The sequence below is a fragment of the Cupressus sempervirens genome, chromosome 2 (genome assembly GCF_028749045.1).
Source record: "Cupressus sempervirens isolate cs-2001-9-10 chromosome 2, ASM2874904v1, whole genome shotgun sequence".
Classification (NCBI taxonomy): domain Eukaryota; kingdom Viridiplantae; phylum Streptophyta; class Pinopsida; order Cupressales; family Cupressaceae; genus Cupressus; species Cupressus sempervirens.
Genome location: NC_143119.1, coordinates 592,303,977 through 592,314,179, shown reverse-complemented (window position 1 = coordinate 592,314,179; position 10,203 = coordinate 592,303,977). Strand labels below are relative to the sequence as shown.

At 36.6% G+C, this 10,203-nt stretch overlaps 1 protein-coding gene across 1 annotated transcript; it reads left to right on the top strand.

Moving 5' to 3' along the window:
* Positions 1-4,072: 4,072 nt before the first annotated feature.
* Positions 4,073-8,181, top strand: LOC149574793 (putative LRR receptor-like serine/threonine-protein kinase At2g16250). Its single transcript, XM_089814624.1, has 2 exons — positions 4,073-5,641; positions 7,046-8,181. The coding sequence occupies exons 1-2, from the start codon at positions 4,872-4,874 to the stop codon at positions 7,431-7,433; spliced, it is 1,158 nt and encodes a 385-aa protein (XP_089670750.1). The 5' UTR covers positions 4,073-4,871; the 3' UTR covers positions 7,434-8,181.
* Positions 8,182-10,203: the final 2,022 nt, after the last annotated feature.

Below are 10,203 nucleotides of genomic sequence, written 5' to 3'. Positions count from 1 at the left end.
TTCTCCCTATCCTCTAGTGTATCATTATTATTCTTAAAAATAGTAGGATCAAACATAAGAGGTTCAATCATGAACAACCCTTCTTCAATCTGATTGAGCTAGTAGTTGGGCCATCAGATGACTCATTTGTTCTGAGGGATGACAAGGATCCACAAAAGATATCCTCCTTACAAAGAATATTTCTATCCACTATTGATGCAGAAGTGTCCAAAGACTGATAGTTGACAACAAGACTTCCTTCTTCAATCAAATCTTGCATAGAAGATTCCTTACCAGTGAGAAGCATTACCTTATCTTCCTGAAGCTCCTCTTCATATAGGTAGGATTTTTTCATGGGTTTCTCTTTGCATATCTCTTAGGAAGATATTGAAGTCTTACCTCTTGGTTGCTTATCATGGAATGGATGCTTCAAAACAAGATGGTGATCATTCACCTTTGATTTGAGATTCGCTTCATTAGATGCATTTGATGAATACTTACTTTCTTCTTCTAGAGCATCTACAATGTTCACCTAGTTAGTAAACATTGGAAAACTATCAAGGATGTAATTAGGTGACTTTACAAGGAGTCCTTCATGCTCAACTATATGTGCTTGCTTCATCATCTTTCTTTCACATTCTTGCAGATCCTTTAGTTTACAAAAACGAGAACAAATGTGGTGCCAAAAAATCTTTTACATATGATCATCTTCAAGACTAATGTTTTTGCAAACTGCATAGGAGATACTCTCTCTATACTAGGAAAAAAGCTCATGAAGCACATTGTTGTCTGTGGCATGGAGCTCTTTGAAAGTGGAAATGAGCTTCAACCTCAGCTCCTCTCTTTGTATGTCTTTCAACTTGTAGAATCTGGGGCATACACATTCCCATAGGGATGCCGAAACATGATTGTCTTCAATGCTGATATTCATTTGGATGACATGGGAGATGCTTGCTTTATATAGAACCATGAGCTCTTGCAATAGCTTATCAGTAGTCTCACTGAGTTCTTGGAGAGTGGGTTTAGGCCTCGGCCTTCTCTCGGTTTTTGAATTTGGCATGGCCATTGAGTTACACTAGACCCTCCTAGACCAAAGAAAGTAGGTCCTTCATACAGAGTCATCGTCGTCCATCCTCGAGGAGGAACCTATTGATTTATGAGAATGAAAATCCAAGCACTAGACTTTGATTCAAATCCCTAGCAAAGTTGCTAAAAACAGTTGGCTAACAGATTGTCCTTTTCTTGAAAATGGTCTTAGTCTCAACTCTTTGCCCAAAATTAAAGGAACAAACTGATACTAGTAGAATGGGTCTACATAGGTGCTCTATCAAAGACCCCTAAATTTTAAGGGTATAGCTCCCCTCTAGAATGATTTTCAATCTATTTTGGTCCTACAACTAAATTAAAGGTATGCTTTTAACCCCAAAGCAATAGAGGAAGAACCAAGTAAGCTATCACTATAGGATACTCAAGCAAATTTTAGGACTATCTCTAAATTGTTGTCTACTTCTACATGCATCTAAACTAACTAAATGAAAACAAAATGAAAAATGGAATGGTTCACGACCTAAATGGATCATAGTCCATGTGAAAACCACTATCAGTGACTTGCCAACCAGTTTACATTCCAATCCTCAAAATAACTAACAGGCCTAGCTCGACAGTAAGGTGACAATGAAAGAATTAAAGTGACAACCGGTCACAAGAATTGCTTACCCCAATAAGCTATCAAGACTCAAACAATTCCCAACTCTTTCATCAATCAACCCTCTTTCTACAACTTCGAGTCTCACTCAGTAGTCCCAACTACCAAGAGAAGATTGTACAGAAAACTACCAATCTTATTTACTTCCCAAAAAGTTACATTTATAGGCTCTTTAGAGCTGACCAGTTACATTTTATGATTACCACATAGAGCATAAACATGTTCTAAAAATAGGATTGACTGATCAGTTATCCATTACAAAGCCTTAGCCTATAAGGAGAATGCCAAATATGGCCAAAATATTAGAAAAAGAGAGAGGAAGAAGGGGTGACACTTGTCACATCTTGTAGGGAGAATATAACACTTTTGATGGAGCATCGTTTCTTCTTTGGAGTTATGGATTTAGCTTTATAGGCCTTCATTTCATCAGTTACATTCTTCAACTCCATGATAGATGGAATGAGGATATTGTTAGCTATACTCAATAGACTGGACCCAGCCCCCTTATAATGAGAAAGAAGAGAAGATATAGAAGAATGAGGAATCCTAGATCTATTCTGTTCATGACAAGTATCCACTTGAAATCTCATCCTGCTATTGCTACAAAGAACCTCTCATCTTTCCTCTTTCTATTGATATACAATGCTCAAATATTTGAATCAAAATTAGGCCCTTTCGAAGCTTAGTCAAACCCTAGTTGGCTCTTCTTGACATGTGGCCTTCTGTGATTGGTCGTCTGATTCTTGTCACCAGCTTTGTCATATTACGCCTAGGTGCTTCACTATGTCATTGCCACATGGCATCATCTCGCTACTTCTCATCTCTGATAGCTCTAGATTGTGGTTGCACAAGAATTTGACACGTGGAGCCTCCTAAACAATTACTTGGCAGCAAAGCATAACTCTGGAAGTCTTCAGATTTGGCCATATGATGTTATGCTTAACTCTCCATGGATGTATGCCTTAACACTCTCCTCTTTGGACATAATATCATGACCACCCTTAAGTTGCACTTGTGCTCATACACCTTCTTTTCTGGGCGTAAGTTCGGGAGACATAAAACTTTATCATAAAATCCTTTACGAACTTACGTTCACTACCTTGGTCATATTTTTGAATGACTTTTCAAGTCAATTTTGATCCTTTTAATTTTTGGCCCAAAATGGATTTGAGTGTGGACACGTGTCATTATTCCAGAGACTTTATCTAAAACTTTTTGTCCTTCAACATTTAGGCCCCAAACACAACTAGGTTCATCCGATCTTTGTTGATTGAACAATGTGTAACACTTGTTAAGGATGTCAATGTCATAATAGATGTTATGTTAAGTATGCCACATGTCCTCTTTCTAAAGAATATGTGAATACAAGATGACTTTTGCCCAAAATCGACCCGAAATTCATTTGGAGTCGTTGATCTTAGCTTTGTTGGACGATCCGGATGAATTGATGATCTAGGCCTGCAACTTACCAGGTAGAAGGAGATCTATGACTCATGCTAGGTTGTGAAGATCAAAGAGTTTGCATCTAGCTAAAGCGGTAAAGCAAGGGCCGTTGGATTCAATTGCTTAACCACTTCACTTGGTTCGATGTGGGTCCCCTGCGACGTGGATCTTTATGACTGGAGATTTGACTCTTCAATGCTTAGTCACATGAAACCTTATGATATTTGACTTTTCTTCCTCCCGACATGGCTCATTACAACTTGATCTAGACTATTTATCTGATCACATCAACAACCCGAAACGCATCTCCAACTTTTGTCTATGCTTTCCATGATCTCTCGGTTCCATTGGTTGCTTCTTCAATACTCTAGGTTTGTATCTTCATGGAATCTTTTCCTCTAATGTATACAGAAGTGGTTCTTCACTTCAAGCAGGTTTTGAGCATGGATAGATGTATCGATAGAGCTCATTTAGCTTTCTTCTCATCTTAGCAAAAGCTTGACACTTGCCCACCCATCCTAGAATCACCTAGTTGATTGATAGTGCTTGGCATGCTCTATTTCTCACATGGGTAGGCTCACGGGGGTAGATGAGAAGAAAAGCCATTCTAATGACGGTCTAGGCCTGACTTGACATATTTGCATTGGATTAGCATTCACTTAGGAGCTCAAAACTCGGAAGACGTGAAGTGCACCAACAATTACTCTGCTACATCAACATTTTAACTTAATTTCTTATTCCGAATAATGTCCATCCATATCATAAATGTTTACTTCCAGAGTACGTAATTTATTTGACTTTCAGTCTTAGCAGTACAAAAGCATCAGTGATTCTAGAACGACAACTCAGCGCAAATTGTTCGAGAATACTAAACAAATTTTCGTCGATAACAACATTCAAAGTGGGCACGAATTCTTTTTAACTTACATTTCACAAATGGGTATTAAATTACATTCAGACATCTGTCCGCAGTGCGAGAAAAAGCACGATCGATTAAACAATATTTCTTCCTTTCTTTTATTTAAGGGCAACAAGTCTTCCAATCTTTAAACAATCAAGATCTTGAATTTGACCTTCCAATTAAAAAATATAATGAGCCCACACATTGATCTTGATCACTGAGCTCATATGAAGTTCGTCCTGGGGAGCAGGGCCCCTGTTTAAAGGACGTTAAATAAGCGACCAATGCTTGTCTGGTATTTCCATAATCTCAGGCAGAAAACCCAACAAGCCTTATCTCTGTAGAACATCAAAAAGGAAATAGTTTAGAAGCAAGAAATCTAGTAGAGATAACATAGCAGGCATAAGTTTTTCACAGTCCCTGTTCATATGGTATGTTTATGTGCTTCTAGATTATCTGTATATGTTTTTTTTGTCAAAGGTTCAGTTTTTTCTTAGTTTCTTTGGTTAAGAACCAAGGACTGAGGGATATCCATTCTTTCAAATTCACCTTGGGCACAATACCAGCCTTTATCCCTTCAGGGCCTTGAAATCAGCAAGAAGTGATCCTTGGTGGGCTCTCTGTAAGCCTTTCAACTTCACCAGTAGACTAAGGGTCTTTTGACAATCTGTATATGTTTTTGAATTGACATTTTAGATTACACTCTAAAATCTATCATTAAGAAGAAGAGGAAAGATTAGAAGTTCAGAATCCAAAAAAGGAAGAATCAGAAGCACTCTTTTTTGCATCTCTTGCTCTCTTTCATTCTGATGCTGGATCACAAATCAGTATTGCGATTCGTTGATGGTACAAATCTTAACACAATCTAATCCAGAAGCCAATCACTGCTATAATAAGAATCAGAAGTTTGAAATTCAGATAGCAAGATTCAGTTTCAAAGTCATGGGGAGTGAGAGAGTGAGGCTGATTCTTTGGGGCGGCTTTGGTTGCTTTGGATTCCTTGTGTTTCTCATACTTCTCAAGTTTTTATCCCGCCTGGAGAGAGGCAGGGGAAGTGATGTGGAGAAGGCAGAGAATCCAAGAAAGATGAGGAATCCCATATCTTTGGTGAGTGAGAGAAGTGCTGCTGTAGTTCCCACAGTTTTGAGAGAGTTTTCCATGGATGCTCTGGAAGAGGCCACGGACCATTTCAATGAACTGAATCTTATCAAGATTGGGCAATCAGGGGAGTTTTATGGTGGGATTTTGGAGGGGGAGGAGAAAGTTGTGGTGAAGAGAATGAAGAAAGTGGGCCCAAGTGGAGAAGAGGAGGAGGAAGGGGAGGAGGAATGGAGGACAAAGGCCCAGAGAGAGATGGAGGTTCATGGGAGTCAGGGGAGCGACCGCAATGTCATCCCTCTCCTCGGCCTCTGCTCGCAGAATGAGAATATCATGGTCTACAAGTTTATGCAAAATGGGGACCTTGCATCTGCTCTGAGAAGAGGGCGTGGGGTTGTAGATGATCCAATGGCACGCCTCTCTCTGCCATGGATTACTAGGCTCAAAATTGCTTCTGAGACGGCCCGGGCACTCTGCCATCTTCACTATCACTGCTATCCTCCTGTTGCTCACAAGTAAACTTCACAGCTTCTTATTTCTTGTCTTCTCTCACAGATTTCATGTCCTGATGCTTTGCTTTGTCTATTAAGAGCTGTCTTTTGCTTCAGTAAAACACATTTTGTCTTTCTGATCAGACTTCAGCAATACATTTTAGGCAAATGGCTTATCTAAAATGGTACTGACTTTTTCAATTGAATCCATCTTCCTCATTTCATTATCTGAAATTACACTAGCTTCTCTAATAGAACCCATCTCTTAGTGTTTAGGCTTGAACAACATACACTTGTCCAGACGATTCATATGAAATCGCACTAGTTTCTCCAATAGAATCCATCAATTTGTGTTCAGCTTATATCAATTTGTGTTCATCTTATCCAGCGCACTCTGATTGTGGCTCATCTGAAATTACACTAACTTCTCCAATAGAACCTGTTTATTACTATTTAGACTTAGATAACATTCTTTATGCTTTGATATCTTTAGATGGCTCATCTACAATTGCAGTAGTTTTTTATCCATTAATATGCTGTTTAAGGCAAACCATTTTTCTGTTTCCACTGAGCGTTTCAAATCTACTTTTCTGTTTCCTCTGAGTTTTGAAGTTCATTTTTCTATGTGCTTTTAATCTTTTTTCAGTTATGTTTCTTGAATCTTGATAAGAATTCACATTTTGCTCGAGTTTCAGTCACATAGCTCTTAATTGTATATTGTTATTTTTAACAGACATCACAAATCGCCCTTCAAAGTTTGTCAGCAGCACTTGTCAAGCACATATTTTCATATTTTTGATGTAAGATGAAAACTCATGATTTCTGCTTAGTTGCACTTCTCTAACAGATAATTTCTCCTGGAACTTGTCTAGGATGTATTTCCCAATCTTTGTATGAACTAAAACATTATAGATTTTATACCATTTTGTATGAAGGATCTTATATCATTTATAAATTCTTTTTTAATGAAAGATTTTATATCATTCACAGAGTTCATTTATTATAGAAGTTTTATATGATTCATGAGTTTCTTTTTAATAAAGGATTCAATATCGTCTATGAATCTACTTTTGTAGTTTTACAATCTGATACAAGAATGCACAAACTTAAGCTGATGCTTCTTTAGCTGAATTCATTTTGAAAAGAATGCACAATTTCACCTCACCTCGCAAATCTTGTAATTGTCTTATTTAGGATCTGAGATCCAAATTCCAACATATGGTATAAAATCACTGAACTGTAGTCTAATCACAGTCATTCAGTCCTAAAAACCAATTACACCATTAGGGTTTAAGTTTCAGATCACAATAGGCAAGAGCCTACAATACAATGGTAAATTGTGAGTGTCTTAGGTTTTGGGTTCCAATCTACTCGAGTTTAACACATAATAATAATGATAACTAATGGGTATCATTGTTGATGTCGCAGGGACATAAAGAGCAGCAGCATCTTGCTGAGTGAAGAATATGAAGTGAGACTGGGAAGCCTGAGCTACATTTCAGTAGTAGAGAATGAGGCGTTGCTGAGCTATGACATATTCTGCTTTGGAAAAGTTCTGCTGGATCTAATCTCAGGGCTGGATGTAAGTGGGTCTGAAGATCCATATGCAGAAGCATGGCTGAAGAAGGCATTGCCATACATTGATTCAGGTTACACAGACAGCCTTCTTGCTTTGATTGACCCTTCTCTTGTTGTTGAGGAAGATTTCACCAGAGAAATTCTAGGAGTGGCATCTTTAGCCAGAGCTTGTTTAGATCCAAACTCTGTCAAGTTCTTCACCATGAAAGATGTTTGCCAGGTTCTTCACAATCCTTAGCATTTACCAAATGGATCCCATTTGGGGTATTGGAGAGTCCGAAAATCCCTTTATTAGTGCTATCAGATTTCCACAATCTATGTCAATATTATATGCAAATTTCTGTGTGCAAAAGTTTTCATCATCAACTTTTTAGATCGCATTCCATGATCTATCATCAAGACGAATGAGGGTTCAAGGAGACAAAAGAGCCTACACCAACAGTTTTGCAGTTCAAATTTACTCTGCCAGTTGTGGCTGTCCAGCCACAAATTTGGCTTTTGTTATATAACATTTTTCAACTTTTCTTAAAAAACCGAAGTGTCCTCCTAGATATGATCGACGAATTTCGTGGCTGCATAGCTGCTACCCTGCAAAGCATCTGAAGACTGGGCATATAGTATTTTATATGCAAGGAATCAATCCATGGAGTTCAGACTGAAATGAAGTCTACATCTTGAAAAGTCTGAAGTTACAAGACAGCTGATAAGTTTAGTACGGCACGTTATTCTATGATGAATGACATGTTTGTTGTTAGGACGAAAATGAAAATGAGGAGTGGTCATTACTGTTTTGTACTTTTATCTCTGATCAATATAATAACAGCAGCGTCACAGATGCCATGAATTCGTTCAAAAAGGTGGCCAATAGAGACAAGTTTGTGTTTGACTTTTATACATGCCTGCAGAGACTTGCTTGGAATACTTCAGCCCTGTTCCTCATTCAAACTTGTTTTTCATTGGATAATTTAAAATGATTTTCTAGTGCTTTTTGGGTGTTCGATTGGAATGAGTAATCATGATGTGAAGATTGGGTTTGCTGGAGCCCATCGTTCATGACAAAAGAGTGGTCTTGATTGCATTCATAGTGATAATGTTTCAGAATTGACTTGTTTTCTGACACACTCCTGGGGAGATGCCACGGAGGATTTAATTAATAGATGACAATACATATACAACTTCCCAAAAAGATTATGAAAAGAGTGGAATTCAAAACAAGTTACTCATAGTTTTGAGATGATATTATTGTCTAAATGTCTGAGAGGTTTGATTATGGTGTAAAAAAGTATGTTAGATGATTGTGTCTACTTTTCAGCGTAGGCTTGGATTACATTCCATATAATGTGTTACGAATTTAGAAATTTAATTATAAAATTGTTTGGCTCACTTTTATAATTGTGCATATATTTGAATTCGAGATATACGACTTTGAACAAATTGAATTGTGTAAAACCATTTGAACAAACTTTTTATGCCTAGATCACAATAAGAAACCAATGGTTTTCAAATTTTCTTTGAAGAATTTGATTGTTGTTTCTAATTAGATCCCCAATTACATTAATTCATGTAGTATGCTGTCATGCCTAAAACTTGAAGGCAAAAACACACACACAATTTTTTTTTTTTTTTTGAATTAATAATTAAACATGCCCTAGGTTTGAAATGATTGATAATAGTTTTAGTACAGGTTCTTTACTTTACGTCTTAAGGTTATAAACATGAGGGCGATTACAACATTACGATGTTGAAACTTGCATTATTAGATTAATGTCGGTAAAATTATGATAATTCATTAACTTATAATGATATGCAATAAAACTTCTTTAAATAACAATGTATATGAATTCGGATTTCAAATTACTTGCAATATCAAATCAATCAAACCTACATTAAAACTTATTTAAATTGCCAATTAATCAATAATTTTTAATCTACTTAATGGTTAAAACAATTAGATTACATTCAAATTAAAACCAACAAATTTAGTATTTACAAATTTAAACATAACTATGAAACTAAAAATTATTAACAATCGACAACAAGGAGTCCTAAATCAAACATAAAATAACCTTAAAACTTTATTAAATTAACTATTCATACTTTAACAATTTAAAGTTTCATTTGAAACTAACTATTAAAATGCAATATATATATATATATAGAAAGAAATTTAGACTAAACAAATAAGAAAGAAAAAAAAAAAACAATTTAAATAACTTAAAAACAAAGATAAACTATACAAAAAAAATAACTCTAACCTAAACTAAACCATCTTTTAAATTACTAACAACATAATTAAAAACATTTAACAAACTTAACTAAACTAATAAAACAACTAACCTACACCTAACACATCTAATTCTAACCCACTAACCCTACCCTATGCTACTCTGCCACCCCTTCCTTGGGTCACGTCAACCCACCTTTGGGTGAGCGCTTCCCAAGGTCAAGCGCCACCCAAGCGCTGACCAAAGGACAGCGCTCTGCCCCAAAACAGGCAGCGCAACCTTCTTAAAAGGGCGCCCAAACAAGTGGGTAAGGAACCCCTTTATTTTCCCTGCGCTTTTTGAGACGTGATAGGGTGACATCATCACTATGATGGCAGTGGCATTTTTTTTAATTTTTTAAACAAGAAAATCTTTTTACACTGCAACCCATACTGACGCCCAAGGAAGGTGGTCAAACATTAAAGGCAATAAAGTTTTGTAGGTGATAATATAGATATTAATTTTTTTATTCTCTTAGGAAGGAATCCTTTCAAGAATATGCTCTGTAGTTTGGAAGAAATGAATCTTCTCTCCATGTATTTTCCAGAGAGTTGTTTACTCCTGGGAGTGCATATTTTTTTTTTGAAAACAAACATTTTGACAAGGCAAGGTCATGCTAATTTATGCATTTCATTCAAGTTGCTAAGGATTTGAATAAATCTATTATTAACATTTCTCCTTGATACAAGCATACCAATGCAAAGGAGCACATTAGGTAAAGTCTCTCAATCTCTAGTTAAACCT

Bases quoted from the DNA above. Each gene is read 5' to 3' on its own strand.
- LOC149574793 (XM_089814624.1), top strand. From the start codon at position 4,872: ATGGTACAAATCTTAACACAATCTAATCCAGAAGCCAATCACTGCTAT. The intron at 5,642-7,045 runs GTAAACTTCACA...TTGATGTCGCAG, and splicing joins TATCCTCCTGTTGCTCACAA to GGACATAAAGAGCAGCAGCA.